General features: G+C 47.3%; 1 protein-coding gene across 2 annotated transcripts in view; it reads left to right on the top strand.

Moving 5' to 3' along the window:
- psen1 (presenilin 1) overlaps positions 1-26,806 on the top strand; it is a 97,561-nt gene that overhangs the window by 47,377 nt on the left and 23,378 nt on the right. For both annotated transcript variants that reach the window (XM_038781739.1, XM_038781748.1), the window contains one exon: positions 3,144-3,364. In XM_038781739.1, the coding sequence (XP_038637667.1) occupies positions 3,144-3,364 (221 nt within the window). The remainder of the gene's footprint in view (positions 1-3,143; positions 3,365-26,806) is intronic.

The following is a 26,806-nucleotide window of genomic DNA, read 5'->3' on the forward strand; positions in this document are numbered from 1 at the left end:
AGTCCCAATTCTTCAGTGCTCACGAGTGCCTCCACCGTCTCAAAGTAATAGTCCTTGGAGCTATCTGTAACACACAACTTTGCAGGGTAAACCACCCCAAACCGCACATTACTCAGTAAAGCACTGCCTCAGCCCTGTTGAAGACTGCCTGATGTCTTGCCAGCTCCACAGTGACGTTTTAGTATATTCAGATAACAACTGCCTTCCCAACTCGAGTTCTTGCTTGACCCATCTCAGCACCGTCTCCTTCCTCTGATCGCTGTGAAAACAGACTATCACAGCTCTTTGTGTTCGCCTTTGGTTTCGGCCGAAGCGACCAATGGGCCCTATTCAGCTCGGAGGGAGGTGTTTTTCTCCTCCTCCTCCCAACAACTGGGAGAACATCTCCGAAAGGTACTCTGTTGGCCTTTAGCCCTCCAGCCCCTCAGGCAGTCCCATGATCAAAAGATTCTGCCACTGCGACCTGTTCTCCAGGTCCTCCACTTTGGCTCTCAGCCCCATGTTGCTCTCCACCTTCCGCAGCTCCTCTCCCATCGAGGCAAGCTGGTCACTGTGCTGCGACAATGCTTCCCCCACCCTCTTCAACAGCTCTCCTTTCTCCTGCAATGCCGTCTACATCTTTCCAAGAGTCTCTCTTACTGGGGCCACCATATCGTCCACCAACTGTCCAGTATACCCATCTCCTTCCCATGCCCCTCAGAATGCTTAGCAAACTGCCACTCAAAATCCTCCTCCATCAGGGGCTCCATTAGGGCAGCACGGTAGCATAGTGGATAGCACAATCGCTTCACAGCTCCAGGGTCCCAGGTTCAATTCCGGCTTGGGTCACTGTCTGTGCGGAGTCTGCACACCCTCCCCGTGTGTGCGTGGGTTTCCTCCGGGTGCTCCGGTTTCCTCCCACAGTCCAAAGATGTGCGGGTTAGGTGGATTGGCCATGCTAAATTGCCCTTCGTGTCCAAAATTGCCCTTAGTGTTGGGTGGGGTTACTGAGTTATGGGGATAGGGTGGAGGTGTTGACCTTGGGTAGGGGGTAGGGTGCTCTTTCCAAGAGCCGATGCAGACTCGATGGGCCGAATGGCCTCCTGCACTGTAAATTCTATGTATCACCTCGGCCAGCGTGTCCACCGTAAATGGGTGCAGCCCCACCCGGCAAGCTTGCTCCCGCCATCTTTCCTCCCACTGAACTCGGCACTGAACCTGAGCTCTCTGGCTGACTAGCCCTCGTTCTGTTTTGTCCCATATTCTTCCATTGGGCTTTCGACATCCTCTCAACTTTACTGAGGACCAATCATTTCCCCGCAAATCATAGCATCATAAAATTTGCAGTACAAAAGGAGGCCATTTGGCCCATCCAGTCTGCACCCGCCCTTGGAAAGAGTACCCTACTTGTGCCTCCACTCTATCCCTGTAACCCAACCTAACCTTTTAGACATTAAAGGGCAAGTTAGCAAGGCCATCCACCCAACCTGCACGTCTTTGGACTGTAGGAGAAAACTGGGGTACCCGGAGGAAACCCACACAGACACGGGGAGAAAGTGCAAACTCCACACAGATAGTGGCCCAAGGCCAGAATTGAACCTGGGTCCCTGGAGCTGTGAGGCAGCAGTGCTAACCACGGTGCCACCCTCTTGGACTACAGTGGTTCAAGAAGGCAGTTCATCGGGTCACAAGTGGATAGCACTGTGGCTTCACAGTGCCAGGGTCCCAGGTTCAACTCCCTGCTGGGTCACTGTCTGTGCGGAGTCTGCATATTCTTCTCGTGTCCGCATGGGTTTCCTCTGGGTGCTCCGGTTTCCTCCCACAATCCAAAGACGTGCAGGTTAGGTGCATTGGCTGTGCTAAATTGCCCTTGGTAACCAAAAAGATTAGATGGGGTTATTGCGTTATGGGGATAGGGTGGAAGTGAGGGCTTAAGTGGGTCGGTGCAGACTCGATGGGCCAAATGGCCTCCTTCTGCACTGTATGTTCTATGGTCACCATCACTTTCTCAATGGCAACTAGGGGCGGGCAATAAATGCTGGCTGAGGCAGTGACACCTGCATTCCATGAATTAATTTTTCTAAAATCATGACTGTCTGGACAGCCTAGATACAGAAAATCTGGACCTATTAGTGAATTGAGAATGAGACGGCACAATTTAAAGTAAGGACGTATACTATGAAAGCTCTGACACTGGGAAGTTCCGAAGAACAAAGGGAGCTTGGCGTGCTTGTCCATAGATCTCTGAAGGCAGGTTAATAAGGTGATGAAAAAGGCATATGGGACACTTGCCGTTGTCAATCGGGGCATAGATTCCAAAAGCCGGTGGCTATGATGGAGCTGTATAGAACTGAGGCCACAGCTGGAGTACTGTGTGCAATTCTGGTCACCACATTATAGGAAGGATGTGATTGCACTGGAGGAGGTGCAGAGAAGATTCACCAGCATGTTGCCTGGGATAGAAGTTACAAAGAGAAGTTGGATAGGCTTTGGTGGTTTTCTCTGGAGCAGAGAAGACTCGAGGGGTGACCTAATGAGATGCACAACATTGAGGGGTGCAGACAAGGTGGATAGGGAGCAGCTGTTCCCCTTAGTTGAAGGGTAGTTTTGAGGGGACACAATTTCAAAATGAGGGGTGGGTATTTTAGGGGGGGATTTGAGGAAAAGCTCTTTTACACAGTGGTGATGGTCTGGGATGCGCTGCCTGGAAGGGTGGTAGAGGCAGGGTGCCTCACATCATTTTAAAAAGTACCTGGATGAGTACTCGGCATGCCGGGCAAGTGCGGTTAGGTGGGAAGGTCTGGGTTTTTCATGCGTCGGTGCAGACTCAATGGGCTGAAAGGCCTCTTCTGCATTGTAGCATTCTGTGAATTGGCAAAAGAGACACGAGGAAAAGCTTTTTCATGCAGGGAGCAGTTGGGCTCTGGAAAGCACTGCGTGAGATTGTGGTGAAGGCAGGTTCAAGGTGTTCAAAATGGAATTACTGTTATCTGAAATGGGGCAATGTGCAGATTTATGGGGAGCATGCGGGGGAATTTCACTCTGTTTGATACGTGGAGAGTAGGTGAAGACACAACAGGCCAAATGGCGGCTTCATGTGCTGTAACTTTTGAAATTCTGTGATTCATTCAGTAAACCAAGGTTGTTTTGTATTTCTTCTGCAGAGAAGTCTTCAAAACCTACAACGTTGCCATGGATTACTTCACATTGGCTTTGGTGATCTGGAACTTTGGAGTGGTTGGGATGGTATGTATCCACTGGAAGGGGCCACTTCGACTCCAGCAGGCCTACCTAATCATGATCAGCGCTTTGATGGCTCTGGTTTTCATCAAATACCTCCCAGAATGGACTGCCTGGCTAATTCTGGCTGTGATTTCAATATATGGTAAGATCCATTAATGAGAGTTCATGCTTGTATTTTGCCATGGGCTGCTGATCAGAGAAGTTAAGTCCCATTTACTCAGTCTTGGAGAGGGAGGGTTGTGACGGAGTGAATGTGATGTGTTTTGTAACTGCAGATTGGTGACTTAAATCTAAAAGCTTTAGGTTTTTGTGGAACCCAGTGGCTCTGATCACTTGTGGTAAGTAAGGAAAAATGTAACTTGTGGAAACCTGCCCTTCCATGGGCCAGGTATTAAATACTCATCTGTACAAATTAAATCCTGCTGATTGTGCATCTGCATAAATCAGCTTGTTCTCTTAAACTTCCCTCAAGTTAGTTGCTACCCTAAAGGTGGATTGGGTGTCAATCTGCAAGTCCATTTCTGGAATTTTCTGGCGCTACAAGTTGTATCAACTTAGTCCCAAAGTCTTAAACGTGGTTCATGTACACAAATTTATTTGGAAATACAAGACCAAATTCTACATAGTTCTGTTTTAAGACTGGTCTTTAAATACAAAAATTGTATTCTTCCAGTGAACAGATTAGTCAATAGTGTCACTTTGCTACTTGTAAGACCTTGCTATTTTGGCTGCTGCATTTCCTACAATAGTGACTGCACTTTAAAAATAATTTGGGACGTCCGGAGTAGAAATCTGCTTTATAAGTGCACGTTTGTTCTTCCGTCCTCTAATCTAATGAGGCCAGATTAATGATGTGTGGATTTTTTCCCAAGACAACTTTTTTTTTTACCCCCTCCCTCTTTTCATGCACACAAAATAAGTGGAAGAAGGCTCCAAGTAAACATGGGAATAAAGTAAATACTTTTTTCTCTATACCTTGCATGTATATCAGAATCTAACCTGAAATGAAAGCTATAAATCTGACCGTTAACCCAATCCATGCCGATAGGTGAGGTATTAAGTGAGCATTATGCATCTCTGGATTTCCACCACATCTGGGGTGAAATTCTTTTCCCTCATCCCCTCTAAATCTCCTGCCCTTGTCTTAAATCCATTCTCCTGGTTATTTAACCTCTACTAAGAGGAAAAATGTCTTCCTATCTACACTCCTAATCGGGTTGTTCTTCCCACCCCCCCCACCCCCAACCTTCTCTGCCCTAAGGAAAACAACCCCAGCCTAACCAACCTCTCTTCAGTGCAGGAACGCTCCAGCCAGGCAACATCTTGGTGAATCTCCTTTGTACCCTCTTCCTGTGTAAAAGGTGCTTTATAAATGTCCGTTGTAATTGACTTGATCCTAGAGCAGTTTCTTATCCAGTGAAAATCCACTCTTATTTCATTGGTGCGTTGTTTCCAGAGAACCGAGATGAACAAAGAAATGTACATCTTTCAACAGCAGTGCTTTTTATTTCAGCAAAATCCCCAAGGCAAGCTAAAGTGTTTAAATCCCTTTTTGACAATGTGGAATGTTCACTTTTATTATTGGATTTAGGTATTGTCCCAATATAGCAGGTGGGCTTTTGCTAATGCAGTTTGAATGTTCTACATAATGGATGCTAAATTCATTCAACCTCTTGGTGCTTAAGGTCCTGAAGAGGTTAGGATTCCTAACCTCATTAGCTGTTAAGGACTGATCTAAAATAGGATAATTTATTGAAATGGAAACCAGCAGTTGATCTGTTTCACTAGGGCTAATTGGAGCTGCCAAAAGTTTGTTTATGGGAGTTGAATGGTAGCCAATCAAATGTAGGCAGTGCTCATGATGTAAATGTGAAGAATGTAAGTTTTATGCTGGGTTTCTTTTTGTTGCCGCCTTTAAGGAAGCATTCTGTGTGGTTCCCCAGTCTTAATGGACTTATGGCACTAAATTGGCACTTTGGAATAAATTAATGTCAACATTTTGCCATAAAAGATAGTAATTCTTGATGAGATCTTGGACTGTGAAGACAAGGAGGATATTATCCTCTGGAAGCCCACTGCAGTAAGAACACTATTCACGACGCCCTATGCTGCTTTTGTTTGGCCTTTGTTCAGCACTGTAACCAATCACTATTTGCTGATGTACAATTTATCAATGTACTCTGTCAATTATTCTTTTTTTGTTTACTCTGTACGTTCCCTTGGCTGCAGAAAAATACTTTTCACTTCATGTGACAATAAATATCAATCAATGAAAAGTGATGTGATGGAGGGCAGGCTTTTTTTGAATTTCCCTTTCATATCATGTTCAAGGCGATAGTTACCCACATCCCCCACTCACTAACTGACCTTTAATTTGAGTCATAGAAAATAATTGGCAACCAAGTTGATGCTTTTTGTACTTGAATATGACAATCACTGTGCATTTACTCATTCGGCCACAATATGGGAAGCATGGAGGGTTAATGGGGGTTTTGTTTTACTATTTTGTACTCTGAGCAGTGCCCCTTTGGAACCTGGCTCTTGGGTGGTTTCTGGCAAGGTGGGGCAGGTAAACTTCGTATATTATACTCATGACAAGGAAAGTGAGCTTAAATGAGGTGGAGTAGCTTAGTGCTATTGCATGTGCATGATCACTCATTGTTCTTGGAATATGAACACCGCTGGCAGTTTTTATTGTCAATGCCTAAATTCTCTGAGGGCATCAAGAATTAACTACAGGATGGAGGATTAGGTGAACCAGCTTGAATGAGGGTGGCAGTTCTCTCCTTGATAGAAATTAGTAATCCAGTGAGATTTCTACAACAATCCAGGAGTTTCATGACCAATTTTTTAATCTAATGCAAGCCCACAAATGACAAGTTACTAAATTTTGTTTCACAATTTGTCCTGATGGGATTTATGCCCAAAACCTTGATGTTTATTAAGGTTGCTTTGCAAAACGTCCATTGCAGTCATTTCACTGAAGCGGACAAGCCCAAACTAGTGTCTTAACGACTTGATTTTTGTGGTCAATGTTCTGAATTGTGGCAAATGTTCTGTGCTGAATTATTTAGCATGAGATTCAGTTTTAGGTTAACTCTCAACTTTTATAATTCTGTGAATCAAAACAATGTTCAGGAAAAGGTTTGACTGTCACTGGCTGCCAAATCAATTCCACCATTAAACCTAATTCTTCATCTGATGGGTTTACAAGAAAGCCAACTTATTCTGTCTGGTCAGTGTCTGCTGGAGCTTCCCTGCAGACTGCTCTGTGCCTAATCAATGTCAGCTGGAGCTCTGCCTCTTTAGGGAGTGAACCAATGGCAGATAAAGGCAATGTGTGCCTCAGGAAAAGATTTGTCCCAAATCAGGGTTTTTCAAACTCAGGGCCGCGTCCCGGTAAGTGTCGGGAGGGTTGTGAAGCAATCCGTTGTGGCGTTCCTGTTTTTTGCGGGAAGAAGACCCGAACAACTGCAACCGTCTTTAAGAATGCTGCTAGTGCACGATTGGTTGTGGTGTTTGGGGGCGGGGTGGTTCTAGGCTGGGTGCTGGTCGTCATGCCCTTGGATGGTAGGGAGCAGGGCTGATGGCCATCCACATGGGCGCACAATGCTAATGGTAGTGGCTCCAGATTGGAGCTCGGCTCTGCTGCTCTTTCTCTGCGCACAGCTCGGCACATCGCCGCCACCAATCGGCAGTATGTGACTTGCGGCTCCATGGTCAAACGTCCGCTTGCACTCCCACACTGAAGTACTAGTCAGGAAGTGGTCAGCAGTCTGTGACTGGCATGCATGCAGCTACTGAACAGTGAGGGGGAAGCCAGGCCAGGTTTATCAGCCAGGAATACTGATCAAACGAGGCCAGTCAAAACTGCTATCACAAGTCTACACTGGAAGAAACCTACACAGTTGTCATTTTGTGTCGCCACTCTCTGGAAGCCAGGAAGTAAGTGCTTTTGGTAAGAATGGAGAAGATAACACGGATATTTGGATAGTGCAATCAGTGGAACCAGTAAGAAATATTGTGATCTTGTGTTTGACAAGTTACTTCATCTTGTCTAAAGTCCTAGTTTGTAAAGTAAAAACAAGATCGTATTTCTTTTCTGTACTTGGTTAAATTTGTAAAGAAATGGGAATATATTTAAAACATGCACATGTTCAACTGAAATTGTTTTAATGTTCAGTAGTAAAAAGTCATAGATTTGGAAAAATCAGGTATCAGAAATAAAGTTCCAATTTAAATAAAAATGTCGGCCGCGACCGGCCTTGACGAATGATGGAGTCTTTTCGCCAGATGTAGCGTTAGATAGGTCACATACCTGGCAGGTACACTGACGCCATATGCCCATGCTTTGGGTGTGAAATGGAAGTGAGATTCTTCCATTTTATAGCTGCCAGCAAGCAAGCAGCAGGACTGTGTGATGAACTGAAGATGGATTATTTTGTAATAAGGAAGATAGGGCCAGCGACACAAACAGGCCAGGATCTTGCAACTGAATCTGCCGGAGAGAGCTTCACAGGAGAGTCCACGACAGGACAAAACAGTGCGGGTGTGAGCTATATGCAGAGCCCCAGAGCGTCTGGTGAACAACTCATTTAAGAAACTTAAATCAAGGACAAAGCAGTATAAAGATGATTTCTTTATGACCTGTGTGACCTGTATAAGGACGGGTTGCATATAAACTGGAGAGGCATAAATATCCTGACCGTGAGGTTTACTAGTGTCACACGGGAGGGTTTAAATTAGTATGGCGGGGGGGTGGGAGCAATAGGTCAGAAGGTGAAAGCATTGAGGGAGAGCGAGGGAATAAGGCCAATATGGCACTGAGGAAGAGCAGACTGGGAGATGTTGCTGAAAACAGTGAGACTGGCGGCCTGAAGTGCATATGGTTTAATGCAAGAAGTACAATGGGTAAAGCAGATGAACTCGGAGCTTGGATTAGTACTTGGAACTATGATGTTGTTGCCATTACAGAGACCTGGTTGAGGGAAGGACAGAATTGGCAGCTAAACGTTCAGGATTTTGGTGTTTCAGGCAGGATAAAGGGGGATGTAAAAGGGTGGAGGAGTTGCGCTACTGGTTAGGGAGAATATCACAGCTGTACTGCGGGAGGGCAGCAAGGCTATATGGGTTGAGATCAGGCATAAGAAGGGTGCAGTCACAATGTTGGGGGGTTACTACAGGTCACCCAATTGCCAGCAGGAGATAGAGGAGCAGATAGGTAGACAGATTTTGGAAAGGAGTAAAAGCAACAGGGTTGTTATGATGGGAGACTTTAACTTCCCCAATAATAGTGACTGGGACTCACTTAGTGCTAGGGGCTTGGATGGGGCAGAGTTTGTAAGGAGCATCCAGAGGGCTTCTTAAAACAAGATGTAGATAGTCCAACTAGGGAAGGGGCTGTACTGGACCTGGTATTGGGGAATGAGCCCGGCCAGGTGGTAGAAGTTTCAGTAGGGGAGCATTTTGGGAACAGTGACCACAATTCAGTAAGTTTTAAAGTGCTGGTGGACAAGGATCAGGCTAAATTGGGGAAGGCTAATTATAACAATATTAGGCAGGAACTGAAGAACTGAGATTGGGGGCGGATGTTTGAGGGTAAATCAACATCTGACATGTGGGAGACTTTCAAATGTCAGTTGAAAGGAATTCAAGGCCGGCATGTTCCTGTGCAGAAAAAGGATAAATACGGCAAATTTCAGGAAACTTGGATAACGAGAGATATTGTAGACCTCGTCAAAAAAGAAAAAGGAGGCATTTGTCAGGGCTAGAAGGCTGGGAACAGATGAAGCCTGTGTGGAATATAAGGAAAGTGGGAAGGAACTTATGCAAGGAGTCAGGAGGGCTAAAAGGGGTCATGAAAAGTCATTGGCAAATAGGGTTAAGGAAAATCCCAAGGCTTTTTACACGTACATAAACAGCAAGAGGGTAGCCAGGGAAAGGGTTGGCCCACTGAAGGACAGGCGAGGGAATCTATGTGTGGAGCCAGAGGAAATGAGTTCACAGTGAGAGTTTTGTGACTGAGGGAGTATAAGGGTTCATTTTTATCTAAAGTCTAGTATTTCTTTTATTTAGTTAATTAACTTAAAAGTTGCTGTTTGGTTTAGAAGAAGGTGAATTTTGAATCCGCTTTAAACAAGGTTCTACTTGTAGGTACTTGCAGCTGGAGCTTGTTAATTAATTAATTGGATTAGGCCAGTTTTCAGAGGCTAGATTCATAGTATAAAAAGGATCCAGCTACAGTGCAGACTTTGTTTGCACTGAGTGCTAAACTTGGTGCATTTGAGTGCTGTAGTGAGAGTTTGGTATCTGAGGACGTTAGGTGAGGAGGGAGTACGGTGCTCCTTTCATTTCCTACATTTCCTCAAAGAGCATGAAGGGAGCCAGGAGTTTACAGAGAGTACAGCTGACTGGAAGCAGAGTCGGAGGGTGGAGGTCCAGTTGGTCTACGGGGCATCTAATTCTGTAAAGTAAGAGGGGATGGGGGCTAGGGCAGTTGTATGCTCCTCCTGTAGGATGTGGGTAGTGAGGGATACCACTGGTGTCCCCGCTGACTATACCTGCGGGAAGTGCACCCAACTCCAGCTCCTCAGAGACAGTGTTAGGGAACTGGAGCTGGATGAACTTCGGATCATCCGGGAGGCAGAGGGGGTTATCGAGAAGAGTTACAGGGAGGTAGCCACACCCAAGGTACTGGACAGGAGTAGCTGGGTTACAGTCAGGGGAAAGAAAACTAGCAGGCAGACAGTGCAGGGATCCCTCGTGGCTGTTCCCCTTCAAAACAAGTATACCGTTTTGGATGCTGTTTGGTGGGGGATGACCTGCCGGAGGAAGGCCCTAGCGGCCAGGTGTCTGGCACTGAGTCTGGCTCTGGGGCTCAGAAGGGAAGGGGGGAGAATAGAAAAGCAATAGTAATAGGAGATTCAATGGTTAGGGGAATAGATGGGAGATTCTGTGGTCGCGAGAGAGACTCCAGGAAGGTATGTTGCCTCCCGGGTGCCAGGGCCAGCGATGTCTTCAGGATCCTGAAGGGGGAGGGTGAGCAGCCACAAGTCGCGGTGCACATTGGTACCAACGATGTAGGTAGGAAAAAGGGTGTGGAGGTAATAAACAAGTTTAGGGAGTTAGGCTGGAAGTTAAAGGCCAGGACAGACAGAGTTGTCATCTCTGGTTTGTTGCCGGTGCCACGTGATAGCGAGGCTAGGAATAGGGAGAGAGTGAAGTTGAATACGTGGCTGCAGGAATGGTGTAGGAGAGAGGGCTTCAGGTATTTGGATAATTGGAGCGCATTCTGGGGAAGGCAAGACCTGTACAAGCAGGACGGGTTGCATCTGAACCAGAGGGGCACCAATATCCTGGCAGGGAGGTTTACTAGTAGTCTTCGAGAGGGTTTAAACTAATTTGGCAGGGGAATGGGAACCGGATTTGTAGTACAGCAACTAAGGAAGCCGATATTCAGGACGCCAAAGCATGTAGTGACGCAGCGGGGAAGGTAACACTGACAAAGGAGAGTACTTGCAGGCAAGGAGATGGGTTGAAGTGTGTATACTTCAACGCAAGAAGCATCAGGAATAAGGTGGGTGAACTTAAGGCATGGATCGGTACTTGGGACTACGATGTGGTGGCCATCACGGAAACTTGGATAGAAGAGGGGCAGAAATGGTTGTTGGAGGTCCCTGGTTATAGATGTTTCAACAAGATTAGGGAGGATGGTAAAAGAGGTAGGGGGGTGGCATTGTTAATTAGAGATAGTATAACAGCTGCAGAAAGGCAGTTCGAGGAGGATCTGCCTATTGAGGTAGTATGGGTTGAAGTCAGAAATAGGAAAGGAGCAGTCACCTTGTTGGGAGTTTTCTATAGGCCCCCCACTAGCAGCAGAGATGTGGAGGAACAGATTGGGAAACAGATTTTGGAAAGGTGCAGAAGTCACAGGGTAGTAGTCATGGGTGACTTCAACTTCCCAAACATTGAGTGGAAACTCTTTAGATCAAATAGTTTGGATGGGGTGGTCTTTGTGCAGTGTGTCCAGGAAGCTTTTCTAACACAGTATGTAGATTGTCCGACCAGAGGGGAGGCCATTTGGATTTGGTACTTGGTAATGAACCAGGGCAGGTGATAGATTTGTTAGTGGGGGAGCATTTTGGAGGTAGTGACCACAATTCTGTGACTTTCACTTTAGTAATGGAGAGGGATATGTGCATGCAACAGGGCAAGATTTACAATTGGGGGAAGGGTAAATACAATGTTGTCAGACAAGAATTGAAGTGCACAAGTTGGGAACATAGGCTGTCAGGGAAGAACACAAGTGAAATGTAGAACTTGTTCAAGGAACAGGTACTGCGTGTCTTTGATATGTATGTCCCTGTCAGGCAGGGAAGAGATGGTCGAGTGAGGGAAAAATGGTTGACGAGAGGTTGAATGTCTTGTTAAGAGGAAGAAGGAGACTTGTATAAGGCTGAGGAAATAAGGTTCAGACAGGGCGCTGGAGGGATACAAGATAGCCAGGAGGGAACTGAAGAAAGGGATTAGGAGAGCTGAGAGAGGGCATGAAAAATCTTTGGCGGGTAGGATCAAGGAAAACCCCAATGCCTTTTACACACGTGAGAAATATGAGAATGACTAGAGCGAGGGTAGGTCCGATCAAGGACAGTAGCGGGAGATTGTGTATTGAGTCTGAAGAGATGGGAGAGGTCTTGAACAAGTACTTTTCTTCAGTATTTACAAACGAGAGGGGCCATATTGTTGGAGAGGACAGTGTGAAACAGACTGGTAAGCTCAAGGAGATACTTGTTAGGAAGGAAGATGTGTTGGGCGTTTTGAAAAACCTGAGGATAGACAAGTCCCCCGGGCCTGACCAGGATTTTATGGGAAGCAAGAAATGAAATTGCAGAGCCGTTGGCAATTATCTTTTCGTCCTCGCTGTCAACAGGGGTGGTACCAGAGGATTGGAGAGTGGCGAATGTCATGCCCCTGTTCAAAAAAGGGAATAGGGATAACCCTGGGAATTACAGACCAGTTAGTCTTTCTTCGGTGGTAGGAAAAGTAATGGAAAGGGTACTGAGGGATAGGATTTCTGAGCATCTGGAAAGACACTGCTTGATTAGGGATAGTCAGCACGGATCTGTGAGGGGTAGGTCTTGCCTTACAAGTCTTATTGACTTCTTTGAAGAGGTGACCAAGCATGTGGATGAAGGTAAAGCAGTGGATGTAGTGTACATGGATTTTAGTAACGCATTTGATAAGGTTCCCCGTGGTAGGCTTATGCAGAAAGTAAGGAGGCATGGGATAGTGGGAAATTTGGCCAGTTGGATAACAAACTGGCTAACCGATAGAAGACAGAGAGTGGTGGTGGATGGCAAATATTCAGCCTGGAGCCCAGTTACCAGTGGCGTACCGCAGGGATAGGTTCTGGGTCCTCTGCTGTTTGTGATTTTCATTAACGACTTGGATGAGGGAGTTGAGGGGTGGGTCAGTAAATTTGCAAATGATACGAAGATTGGTGGAGTTGTGGAAAATGAAGAGGGCTGTTGTCGGCTTCAATGAGACATAGATAGGATGCAGAGCTGGGCTGAGAAGTGGCAGATGGAGTTTAACCCTGACAAGTGTGAGGTTGTCCATTTTGGAAGGACAAATATGAATGCGGAATACAGGGTTAATGGTAGGATTCTTGGCAATATAGAGGAGCAGAGAGATCTTGGTCTATGTTCATAGATCTTTGAAAGTTGCCACTCGAGTGGATAGAGCTGTGAAGAAGGCCTATCGTGTGCTCGTGTTCATTAGCAGAGGGATTGAATTTAAGAGCCGTGAGGTGATGATGCAGCTGTACAAAACCTTGGTCAGGCCACATTTGGAGTACTGTGTGCAGTTCTGGTCACCTCATTTTAGGAAGGATGTGGAAGCTTTGGAAAAGGAGCAAAGGAGATTTACCAGGATGTTGCCTGGAATGGAGAGTAGGTCTTATGAGGAAAGGTTGAGGGTGCTAGGCCTTTTCTCATTAGAACGGAGAAGGATGAGGGGCGACTTGATAGAGGTTTATAAGATGATCAGGGGAATAGATAGAGTAGACAGTCAGAGACTTTTTCCCCGGGTGGAACAAACCATTACAAGGGGACATAAATTTAAGGTAAATGGTGGAAGATATAGGGGGGATGTCAGAGGTAGGTTCTTTACCCAGAGAGTAGTGGGGGCATGGAATGCACTATTGGATAGGTACATGGATTAGGGTAGAATAATGAAGTGTAGATTAATTTGTTTTTAAGGGCAATTGCTTCACAGCTCCAGGGTCCCAGGTTCGATTTCGGCTTGGGTCACTGTCTGTGTGGAGTCTGCACATCCTCCCCGTGTGTGCGTGGGTTTCCTCCGGGTACTCCGGTTTCCTCCTACAATCCAAAGATGTGCAGGTTGGGTGGATTGGCCATGATAAATTGCCCTTAGTGTCCAAAATTCTGTGATCTATGATTAACTTAAGACAAAAGTTCGGCACAACATTGTGGGCCGAAGGGCCTGTTCTGTGCTGTATTTCTCTTATATAAAAAAAAATGGACGAGGTACTAAATGAATACATTGCATCAGTATTCACCAAAGAGAAGGAATTGGTGGATGTTGAGTCTGGAGAAGGGTGTGTAGATAGCCTGGGTCACATTGAGATCCAAAAAGACGAGGTGTTGGGTGTCTTGAAAAATATTAAGGTGGATAAGTCCCCAGGGCCTGATGGATCCACCGCAGAATACTGAAGGAGGCTAGGGAGGAAATTGCTATGGCCTTGACCGAAATCTTTGGATCCTCACTGACTTCAAGTGATGTCCCGGAAGACTGGAGAATAGAATAGCCAATGTTGTTCCTTGTTCCTGAGGGTTGCAAGGATAATCCAAGGAACGACAGGCCTTATGTCAGTGGTAGGGAAATTACAGGAGTGAATTCTTCGAGACAGGATCTACTCCCATTTGGAGAGGCAGCACTGTTTTGTGGAGGGGAGGTTGTGTCTCAATAACTTGATAGAGGTTTTCAAGGCGATCACAAATATGATTGATGCAGGAAGGGCAGTGGATGTTGTCTATATGGACTTCAGCAAGGTCTTTGACACGATCGCTCATGGCAGACTGGTACAAAAGGTGAAGTCACACGGGATCAGAGGTGAGCTGGCAAGATGGATACGGAACTGGCTAAGTCATAGAAGGCAGAGAGTAGCAATGGAAGGGTGCTTTTCTGATTGGAGGGCTGTGACTAGTGGTGTTCCGCAGGATCAGTGCTGGGACCTTGGCTGTTCGTAGTGTGTATATATAAAGGATTTGGAGGAAAATGTAACTGGTCTGAGTAGGAAGTTTGCAGACGACACCAAGGTTGGTGGAATTGCAGATAGCGATGCGGACTGTCAGGATACAGCAGGATTTAGATTGTTTGGAGATTTGAGCGAAGAGATGGCAGATGGAGTTTAATCCGGACAAATGTGAGGTAATGCATTTTGGAAGGTCTAATGCAGGTAGGGAATATACAGTGAATGGTAGAACTCTCTATTGACAGTCGGAGATCTCGGTGTACAGGCCCACAGGTCACTGAAAGGGGCAACACAAGTGGAGAAGGCATACAGCATGCTTGCCTTCATTGGCCAAGGCATTGAGTATAAAAATAAGTCATGTTGCTGCTGTATAGAACCTTAGTTAGGCCACACTTGGGAGTATAGTGTTCAATTCTGGTTGCCACACTACCAGAAGGATGTGGAGGCTTTGGAGAGGGTGCAGAAGAGATTGACCAGGATGTTGTCTGGTATGAAGGGCATTAACTATGAGGATAGGTTGAATAAACTCGGTTTGTTCTCACTGGAACGATGGAGGTTGAGGGGCGACCTGATCGAGGTCTACAAAATTATGGGGCATAGCCAGACTGGATAGTCAGAGGCTTTTTGAGGGTAGAGGGGTCAATTACTAGGGGGCATAGGTTTTGGGGGCAAGGTTTAGAGAAGATGTACAAGGCAATTTTTTTTGCAAGGAGTGTAGTGGGTGCCTGGAACTCTCTGTTGGAGGAAGTGGTGGAAGCAGTGCCGTTAGTAACGTTTCAGGGGCATCTTGACAAATACATGAATAGGATGGGATTAGAGGGATATGGATCCTGGAAGTGTAGAAGTTTTAGTTTTAACGGGCAGCTTGGTCGGTGCAGGCTTAGAGGGCCGAAGGGCCTTTTCCTGTGCTGTACTGTTCTGTGTTCTTGAGGTGTGGCTATAATTGTGCCAATGCAAATCAGGATGTAAAGCCCAAGTGTGTTATATGCAAGGAAGTTTAAACCCTCAAATCTTCAAAGGCATTCTGGTTTGAGGGCAACCTCTTGATTTTTTTTTTCAAGGGATGCAGTGAGAACTTCAATCGTCAACTGAAGTCCTAAGCAGAAATGTAACATTGAATGATGAAGTGAGATCGTGAGGACCAAGCTTGCTCATCTGTTGCATTAAAGATAAGCAACAGTGGTATGTCGTGAAGGTCGACTGGCATAGGTCGCGAACGTCTGCCAGCCCGGGGTTTAGAAGGTCCGCCGGTTGGTAAAAGTGGGTCCTGGGGAAAAAGTAAGTAGATGGTTGATGCACAGACACAACATTTGTGCTGTTTTTCAGTGGAGCCAAAGCAAATCTTGTGTAGCTCAGCTCAATTGATTTGTTCCATATTCCTTGGTATCCTTGCCTAATTAAAGGTTGGTGATCTCTCAATTGAAATATCTGCAGCCTTTTGGAGGGAGAGCCCAGATTACCATGTTTGCAGAATGAGTGGTAGTGTTAAATACATCACCCAGAACTAATTTCCTTTTTTCACTGTCCACCATCCCCAAATTAGAATACTCCATTCACTCCTAAAGTTGCTTTCCAGAGATCGTCAGAGCAGCTAAAATTAGAACTCCACCTTGACTCAAATGTAAAATCTCTTGTCTATTACTCCCTACTGATGAATTCAAATTTCCAATTTCACCCATTTTAAGTGATATTCAAGTGACTTGTCTTTTGTGGTCAATGAGGAAGGATGTCTGCAGAACTCCCAAAAGCAAAGGCCAAAACAACACACGGCTATCAGTTTAAAATAATCAAAAGTAGCAGAGACAATACTTTCCCTGTAGTGTGCTCCCCACCCCCAGGCAAGTGTACTATTCATTGCATCTACATGTTCAGGTACAGTCATATTGGGATGTTCTTGTGAGATAGATTAAAGCTTTGAACATCAAACAGAATAGAGCTTTTATTGTGGTGTTTTTCTTTGCATGCCTCCATCTGCCACTATCAGTGCAGGAGGCACTGGGTGGGAGAATGATTCAGTGAATGGAGGCCTTTGAGGAATACACAGCTAATTTGGTTGTAATATTGAAAAGCAAAGTGTATAGAGCTCATAGTTCAGGAAATAGATATGTTGAACTGTAGTGGTTCAGTAATATTGGGTTTTGAAAACCTAACACTTTTCTTGCCTGGAAATTTCTGAAAATGGTTTTAGTTTAATCGGACAGGAGGTAAACCTCGTGTTAACCGGCCCACATTTAATTCTGTGACTGTGCCATTGTGTGGCAAATAGTAATACAGTGCACTAGTCCTGGCTACTTCAGTTGGCTAGACAGCTGGTTTGTGATGCAGAACGAGGCCAGCAGCATGGTTTCAATTCCCATACTGGCTGAGGTTATTCATGAAGGCTCTCCCTTGCCTGAGGTGTGGTGATTCTCCAGTTAAATCACCACCAGTCAGCTCTCCCCCTCAAAGGGGAAAGCAGCCTATGAAACCAGCACAGTGGGCTAAACAGCTGGCTTGTAATGCAGAACAAGGCAGCACCACGGGTTCAATTCCCATACCGGCCTTCCCGAACAGACACCAGAATGTGGCAACTTTGGGCTTTTCACAGTAACCTCATTGAAGCCTACTTGTAACAATAAGCTATCATTATTATTATTGTTATCAGCATCTGGGACCATGGCAACTTTACCTTTCCTTGCTACAAAACAAATCAGTATGGCTGGTGTGTATTTTAATTTCTTTTTTTTTAAACTTTGTCTGACAGTGTGATTTGTGGAGGAAAGTCATATGATGAATACCTTTTCAGGGCTGAGTAGAAGCTGAACAAAGACTAGCTGTCCCAGCATTTTAACACCAGCATTCTAAAACTATCAGTACTTGTCGAGGGTTGGTGCAGACTCGAAGAACCACAACTGCAGAAGGCCACTTGGTTCAACATAGAACAGCATAGTGAGGTTAATGAATGGAGAGGACTGGAAGCAACATACTATACAAGAAAAAGAGAAGGAATTACCTTTATATAATACATTTTACAAATTCATAACACAAAAGCATTTTACAGCCAAGTATTAGTGAAGTACCCGTGTGACGTATGGAAACAGCACAGCCAGTTAGCACATAGCAAGTTCCCACGACAGCAATGAGACAACTGAATAATTTGATTTTACTGATGTGGAGAAAGGGAATATAGAAGCAGTTTTACTGTTGTGTTCCTGGAAATGAATGAGTTGGATTTGGAGATGGTGTGATGGGAAGCTAGGAGGAGTACAACAACAGCTTGTGTTTATCTACCATTTAACACAGTGCAAGTACCATAGCACTTCACAGGAACTTAAATCAGAAAATAGGTAACAGTGTCGGAAGTTGTATTTGCTGTGCAAGAGCTCTAATTGCAATGGAATAGAATAGAGATAGGCAAAGTTTGTGATAGTGATTGCTTGGAGGCTGAAGTGAGAGTTGGAATGATTTGTTCTACTGTATTCTATCGATGAGAATTGGTCCTCAAGGGGTCCACCTCTTGGACATCTGCCAGTATGTGCTAGTGTTGCTTATTAGTGGTACAAACGTTGGTCCTTGCTTTGTCCTCACGGACGATCCTTGCATTGATCAGAGAAGATGGAAATTTGCAATGGAGAGATGCAAACAATGACCAGCAGCCTTGCCCCAGTGTAGTGATTCCATCACTGAATCATTGAGAAACACTGCGGCATGGTAGCACAGTGGGTAGCATTGTTGCTTCACAGCTCCAGGGTCCCAGGTTCGATTCCCGGCTTGGGTCACTTTGTGTGGAGTCTGCATGTTCTCCCATGTCTGCGTGGGTTTCCTCTGGATGCTCCGGTTTCCTCCCACAAGTCCCGAAAGACGTGTTGTTGGGTGAATTGGACATTCTGAATTCTCCCTCAGTGTACCCGAACAGGTGCCGTAGTGTGGCGACAAGGGGACTTTCACAGTAACTTCATTGCAGTGTTAATGTAAGCTACTTGTGAAAATCATAAGATTATTACATCTGCCTTCTCTGGTAGATAGAACTGATCCCATGCCATTATTTTTAAAAGAGCAAGTGAATTTTCCCCCATTTTCCTGGCCAACATTTAAGCCTTCAACAACAGTGAAAAGGTTATTCAGTCATATATCTCGTTGTGGGAATTGGTTGTTGCGTTTCCTCACATCGCAGATACTTCACTAATATTTGACTACATAGAGCTTTATGATGTTCTGAAATCATTATTAAATTATACTACCCTATCGGTTCACTCACAATCATCAATGATGGAAGATGCTAACAAGTGGCACTTAACAATAACCTGCTCACCAGTGTTCAGTTTGGGTTCTGCCAGGGTCACTGTGCTTCAAACATGAACAAAAGACATATAAAGGCAGCATTTGATTAAGTGGCATAAAGGAATCCTAGCAAAATTGAAGCTAATGAAAATCTGGGAAAGCTGTCCACTGTTTGGAGTTTCATAGAATTTACAGTGCAGAAGCCCATCGAGTCTGCACCGGCTCTTGGAAAGAGCACCCTACCCAAGGTCAACATCTCCACCTTATCCCATAACCCAGTAACCCCACCCAACACTAAGGGTAATTTTGTACACTATGGGCAATTTATCATGGCCAATCCACCTAACCTGCACATCTTTGGACTGTGGGAAGAAACCGGAGCACCCGGAGGAAACCCACGCACACACGGGGAGGATGTGCAGACTCCGCACAGACAGTGACCCAAGTAGGAATCGAACCTGGGACCCTGGAGCTGTGAAGCAATTGTGCTATCCACAATGCTACCGTGCTGCCCGAATTAGCACAAAGGAAGATGATATGGTTGTTGGGAGGCCAATTGTCTTTGCACGTCACTACAGGAGCTCACCGGGGCACTGTCCAGTCATCTTTAGCGACTTCATCAATGACCTCTTCATCATAGGTCATATATGAGGATATTTGTTGATGATTCAGTACTGTTGACTCTTCAGATACTAAAGCAATCTGTCTGTATGCAGCAAGATCTGGCTAACATTCAGGCTTGGGCTGCTAAGTGGCATATACATTTGTGCAGCATGAATGCCAACATGAGGGAATTTAATGATGTCCATTTGGTAATCAATGACATTACTATACTACCATCCAGAATCCCCACCAGTATCCTGGACCTGACCATTGAACAGAAGTGGTTGGCACAGTTGCTTCACAGCTCCAGGGTCCCAGATTCGATTCCCGGCTTGGGTCATGTCTGTGTGGAGTTTGCACATTCTCCCCGTGTCTGTGTGGGTTTCCTCCGGATGCTCTGGTTTCCTCCCACAGTCCAAAGATGTGCAGGTTAGGTGGATTGGCCATGCTAAATTGCCCTTGGTGTCCAAAAAAAAATTAGGTGGGGCTATGGGGATAGGGTGGAGGTGTGGGCTTTGTTGGGGTGTCCTTTCCAAGGGCTGGTGCAGACTTAATGGGCCGAATGGCCTTCTGCACTGTAAATTATATGATTCTATAGAAACATAACTGGACCAGCCATGTAAATATGGTGGCTACTAGGACAGGTCAGGCTGAATTCTGTGGTGACTGTTCACCAAGACAAAAGTCTGGAACGTGATGGATTATGCAGTTGCAGAGTGCAGTCATAACAAAACGCAAGCCTGACATCGCCTGGGACGAAGTAGTCTGCTTGATCACCCCATCCAGCACCTTAAACATTCATTCTCTCTACCAGCAGTGATAGGAGTGTGTACCACTTACAAGATGCGCGGCAGCACCTTGTCAGGGCTCCTTTGACAGCACCTTTCAAAGCTGTGACCTCTGCCATCTTTAAGGACAAGGGCAGCAGATGCATGGAGACATCTCTTCCTGCAGGTTCTTCTCCAAACTTCATACCATCCTCATTTGGAACGATATATTGCCATTCGCTGTTGTTCTGTCAAAAACCAGAAACTCCTTCCTAACACACCAGATGGGCTACATGATTCAAGAAAGTGGCTCACATCACCTTCTCCAGATAAATTAGGGATGGGCAATGGATGCTGGCCTTTCCAGATATGTTCCTTTTCCATGAATGAATAAAAGCAGTTTGGGCAAGTAACCTTCGGAGGAAGAATATTCTTTTCTAGAAGAAAAAGCTAATGTGAAAAGAAGTCTGGTAAAGCTTAAAATATTTGAAAAGAGCCTACCAAATTATCCAGTGTCTAATCATCACCCAGACCTTGCAGCAGTATTGGGGAAAACTAAGCCACTGCATTCTGCTCCTGCCAGCATTTACATGCTGACCTAGATCCCTTCTGCTTCCCTCACAATTAACAAGCTAAGGCTGGAACTGCGGGATCTTTGACTTCCTATGCTTCGCCCTCAGCTGAACCTTCATCCCAACATCTGTTCTTGAGTCTACCTTCCATCCTGTAATATCTGTCGCCTCCACCTTTACCACTCCTCTTAATTTCAAATTAGTTCCTTTATCTCCTCTGAACCCAATGTCTGCCTGTCTGTATGCATTCTATAGCTAATTCTCCATTCACCATGCACCTCGGGCCTTGTCTAGCCAATGGTGTACCAGCAAATTAACTTCAACATCTGTCTTCATTTTAAATCCGATCAAACCCTTTCTTTCTTCTACTTCAGTAATTCTCAATGCTTGGATCATTGGATTTTTGAAAAAGCACTACGGTGGCAAGTGATGAATTGTGATCACAATTCAAGTAATAATGCATGACATAGTTGTAGACATGACATAGTTGTAGACAATCATAAAAAGATTGACGTATAAAATAATAAAAGGATTGCGCAAGAGTAGGGTATTGGGCTGTCTCGTAATCTCTGTTCTGTCGTACCATCGCGCGTTTACTTTTGTAAGTGACTATCGCTTGTTTCCATTGGCAGGAGACCTTGCCAATATGATATTTGTTGAGGATGCGAGCGTTCCTCTAAGTTCAATTGTTTATTGAGAGCACAGGGATGCTGTCGGTTCATATATTTATGGATTTTGATTCACGATTATCATGCCACAGTTTCACTGTTCGGCATGATTTTGGGGATGGCATGATATGGTATCCATTTCTGATGCTCACATAATTTGCTGCGCCGGGTAATCTGGAGACTGAGGGATGCCAGATGTTGTGGAATGTATCCCTCTGTACCATCCTATTGGATCCCTCTGCACCAAGAGCTGGAATCACTCAACAGAAATTAGTCCCAGTGAATATCCTTGGCTCATGTGAATGGGACCTTATACTGTTTTAAGTGCTTGCTACACACCAATCACGAAGTTGCAACACGAGAGAAGTACAAAATCAAATAGTGTAACTGGCGGGGTATAATGCACCCGCTCAGCCGCAGCAACTCTACACCTGGCAACATTTATTTACACACAAGTAGACATCTGTTTAGGGGTGGGGGGGGGGGGGGGGGGGGGGGGGGGGGGGTGTAGATATACAATTGGGTGCCAAAGAGACAATTCCAGAGGACAATCCTTGAATGGGCCTGGTGCAGGTGTTGTCCCTTGCTTCTCCCGGACGAATTTTGCTGCCGTTGTCGTCCTTCAGCCGGTCCTACCGTCCCCCCCCCGTCCCGTCCCCCCCCCCCGTCCCGTCACACACACACACACACACACACACACCTACCTCCCTGGCTCTCTGTTGTTCCCTGGCTCTTTTCTCTTTCTCCCCCAACCCCCGGGTTTGCCTTTCCCTCCTCTTAGATTTAGCTGTCCCCCCCCCCCCCCAATCTCTCCCTCTCATGCTTTGGCTGCTTTCCCCTGGTTCTTGGCTACCTCGCTATTCTTCTGCTTGTTTTTTTTTTAATAAACAATTTTATTGAGGTAGTTTTTGGCTTTATAAACTGTTGCAGACATCATCAGAAAGAAAGCAATAAAGGCAAAAATGTGCAAACATCCACGTACTTTCAATACTTCCATCGTAACATATTGCACAAGCCCGCTCCTCTCCCACCGGTACTACCCGCCATATTTTCCCTCCTCCTCTACTCTACCCCCCCCCCCACCCCCTGCTGACGCTCACTCTCCTGCAAAGAAGTCAATAAATGGTTGCCACCTCCGGGCGAACCCCTGCACAGATCCCCTCAAGGCGAACTTAATTTTTTCCATACTCAGGAAACTCGACATGTCCGCAAGCCACCACTCAGTCTTCGGGGGCTTTGAGTCCCTCCACGCCAATAGTATTCGTCGCCGGGCTATCAGGGAAGCAAAGGCCAAAACATCGGCCTCTTTCTCCCCCTGGACCCCCGGGTCTTCCGAAACCCCAAACATTGCCACCCCTGGACTCATCACCACCCTTGTTTTTAGCACCCGGGACATAGAACATAGAACAGTACAGCACAGAACAGGCCCTTCGGCCCTCGATGTTGTGCCGAACAATGATCACCCCACTTAAACCCACGTAACCCGTATACCCGTAACCCAACAATCCCCCCATTAACCTTACACTACGGGCAATTTAACATGGCCAATCCACCTAACCCGCACATCTTTGGACTGTGGGAGGAAACCGGAGCACCCGGAGGAAACCCACGCACACACGGGGAGGACGTGCAGAATCCACACAGACAGTGACCCAGCCGGGAATCGAACCTGGGACCCTGGAGCTGTGAAGCATTGATGCTAACCACTATGCTACCGTGAGGCCCCTACCATGACCCCCGCAAAACCCTCCCAGTACCCCCTCAGCTTAGGGCATGCCCAAAACATGTGAACGTGGTTCGCTGGTCCTCCCGCGCACCTAGCGCATTTGTCCTCTATCCCGAAGAATTTGCTCATCCGAGCCACCGTCATATGGGCCCGGTGAACGACCTTAAATTGAATCAGCCCGAGCCTAGCACATGTCGCGGTCGAATTTACCCTACTCAGGGCCTCTGCCCACAGCCCATCCTCCATTTCCCCGCCTAGCTCCTCCTCCCATTTAAGTTTCAGTTCCTCTGTCTGGGACCCTTCCTCCCTCATGAGCACCTTATAAATACCCGAGACTCTACCCTCCCCTTCTTCCCTCCCAGAGACTATTCTGTCGAGGATCCCCATTGGCGGGAGGTGCGGGAAAGATGGGACCTGTCTACGAACAATGTCCCGCAACTGTAGGTATCTAAAGTAATTTCCCCTTACCAGCCCAAATTTCTCCTCCAAGCTCCTCAAACTCGCAAAGCTCCCTTCCAGGAACATATCACCCACCCTTCCTGCCCCCGCCCGCCGCCATACTCGGAACCCCCCATCCATACTCCCGGGGGCAAACCGATGGTTGTCGCAGATTGGCGCCCAGACATGCCTCCTCCACTGGCCCCATATCCGCAGGGTCGCCACCACTACCGGGCTGGTGGTGTACTTGGCCGGCGGCAGCGGTAGAGGAGCCGTGACCAGGGCTGCCAAGCTGGAGTCCCTGCACGAAGCCGCCTCCACCCACTCCCAAATAGACCCCGTACCCACCATCCACTTCCTTATCATAGCGATGTTGGCCGCCCAGTAATAATTAATCAGACTCTGCAAAGCCAGCCCTCCCTCGCTGCGGTTCCTCTCCAACATCGCCTTCTTCACCCGCGGTGATTTTCCCGCCCAGACAAAGCTCATGATCATCCCATTAACTCTTTTGAAGAAGGACTGTGGGATAAAGATCGGGAGGCACTGAAAAATAAACAGAAATCGAGGGAGGATTGTCATCTTTACAGTCTGCACCCTCCCTGCCAATGACAGCGGGAGTGCATCCCATCTCCGAAACTCTCCCTTCATTTGCTCCACCACCCTGGCCAAATTTAACTTATGCAGCCTGCCCCAGTCTCGTGCCACCTGGATTCCCAAATACCGGAAATTTTCTCAACCAGCCTAAACGGTAGCCCTCTCAATCTGTTCTCCTGGCCCCTTGCCTGGACCACAAACATTTCACTCTTGACCGTATTTAATTTGTATCCTGAGAACTGGCCGAACTTCATCAGCATTCCCAGTATACTTCCCATCCCGGCCACTGGGTCCGACACGTACAGGAGCAGGACGTGTTCTTTACCTCCCCCCTACAGTCCCTGCTTAGTACAAAGAAATCTATCCTAGAATATACTTTATGGACGTGCGAGTAAAACGAGTAGCCCCTTCCTATTGGCTGTCTATCTCTCCAGGGGTCCACTGCCCCCATTTGCTCCATAAACCCTTTCAGCTCCCTTGCCATTGCTGAGAGTCTACCCGTTCTGGGACACGACCGATCCAAAGTCGGGTTAAGGACCATGTTAAAGTCCCTTCCCATTATTAGCCTGCGAGAATCTTGGTCCGGGATCTTCCCCAGCACTCTTTTAATGAAGTCCACGTCATCCCAGTTCGGGGCATATATATTCACCAGCACCACTCTTCTCCCCTCCAGTCTGCCCCGTACCATCAGGTATCTGCCCCCCCTGTCTGCGGATATGCCCTCTGCCTCAAATTGCACGCGCTTGTTGATCATGATTGCCACCCCTCTGGACTTCGAGTCCAAGTCCGAGTGGAAGACCTGGCTAATCCAGCCCTTCCTTAGCCTGGTCTGGTCAGACACTTTCAGATGTGTCTCCTGCAACATAATTACGTCCGCCCTCGGAGCCCGCAAGTGCGCGAATACCCGCGCCCTCTTAACCGGCCCATTCAGTTCCTTGACGTTCCAGGTGATCAGCCTGGTCGGGGGGCACAACCCACCCCCACCCCACCCTGCCGGTCAGCCATAGCCTTTCTCGGGCCGGCCCCCGGCCCGTGCGTCGCGCCATTCCTGGCCACCCTTTGGCTGCCTCCACCCTCGACCTCCTCTCCAGTGCCTATTTCAAGTCCCTCCCACGTCAGCAGAACAACCCCCCCCCCCCAACCACATCCCCCGATACCCCCACCCCTGCCATCTACTGGCTGTGACCCCCCCACCTGACTCCCTTGACTAGCCAATCTGCTAGCCCGGTGACTCAACACTCCGGCGCCTTCCTGTCTCATTCCCATTGTTTCCCCGTCCTCCTCCCCACTCCCTGCCGCCCCATCTCCCTCTCCAACCCACTGGGGCAAGCCGGCTCCAGTGTCTTCCGCGAGCTGCACCAAAAAGTACAGATCAGCCCAAACAGGAAAAAAGAGGAAAAAGCACAAAAAAAACCCCCCCATAAGAAAAAAGAGAGACAACAAAAAAAGGGTTAACCCCCAAACCAATGTCCATGAACAAAGGAAAGAGTCCCAAATATTCCGCTTGGCCCCTTTGGCCCAGCAAACCGTTGAGCAGCAGTCCAGGCCTATTCGGCGTACCTTCCCACGGTAATCCTCGGGCCCTAATTCGCGTCCTTGGGGCCTCCTTTCGGGACCAGCCCCTGGTCCCTCACAAAATCCATCGCTTCTTCGGGCTCGGAGAAGTAGTGGTGTTGACCCTGGTGCGTGACCCATAGGCGAGCTGGGAACAGCAGACCAAACTTCACGTGCTTCTTGAACAGCACCTCCTTGACATTCATAAAGGCTGCTCTCCGCCGAGCCACCTCTTGGCTTAGGTCCTGGTAAATGCGGATAACATTGTTGTTCCACGTGCTGCTCCTGGCGCTCTTTGCCCACCGCAGCACCCGCTCCTTGTCCACAAACCTGTGGAACTTAATCACTATCGGGCGGGGGGGGGGGGGGGGGGGGGGGGGGGGGGGGGTCCGCCCGGCCGCCCATGTCTTGCCTGCACTCTGTGCGCCCCCTCCAGCTCCGGCGGTCGCGGAAAGGCTTCGGCCCTCATCAGCTGCTTCAGCAGGTCTGCTACAAACGCTGCAGCATCAGCTCCCTCAGCCCCCTCCAGGAGGCCGACCATCCTCAGATTGTTCCTGCGGACTCTATTCTCCAGCTCCTCCACTCTGTCCAGCAGTCTTCTCTGCTGTTCTTTCAGGCCGTCAACTTCTACCGCTGCAACCGTCTGCGCATCCGCCTGCTCCTCCACCGCCTCTCCCAGCTCCTTAACTTTAACATCCTGCGCATCCAGCCTCTGGTTCAGCTGATCCACCGCTTTCTGGATTGGGTCCAAGCTGTCCCGCTTCAGCGCTTCAAAACTGGACTTCATTACCTGGAGCATGTTATCCAGCGCCAGCTGGATTGCTGAGTCCGGGGTCCGTGTGTCCGCCATCTTAGGTCCCAGGTAATTTTCTTCAGGTCCTTGTCTCTGTCCCTTTTTCTCGTTCTTCTGCCTTCTGGACTCCCGCTGTTCCATGTGCCGCAGCCCGCTCCTCAGCACTTTCGCTGCCACCCTCCTTCGCCCAGCTCCTTAAATTTTACCTTCTGGGCATCTGAAGTGGGTCCAAGTTGTCCTGCTTCAGCGACTCCAAAACTTTTTTTCTTCTCCTGGAGCAAGGAAGTTCCGTGTGTCCGCCATCTTACATTTCAGGTCAGTTTCCTCTGCTCCT

The sequence above is a fragment of the Scyliorhinus canicula genome, chromosome 2 (genome assembly GCF_902713615.1).
Source record: "Scyliorhinus canicula chromosome 2, sScyCan1.1, whole genome shotgun sequence".
NCBI classification, from domain to species: domain Eukaryota; kingdom Metazoa; phylum Chordata; class Chondrichthyes; order Carcharhiniformes; family Scyliorhinidae; genus Scyliorhinus; species Scyliorhinus canicula.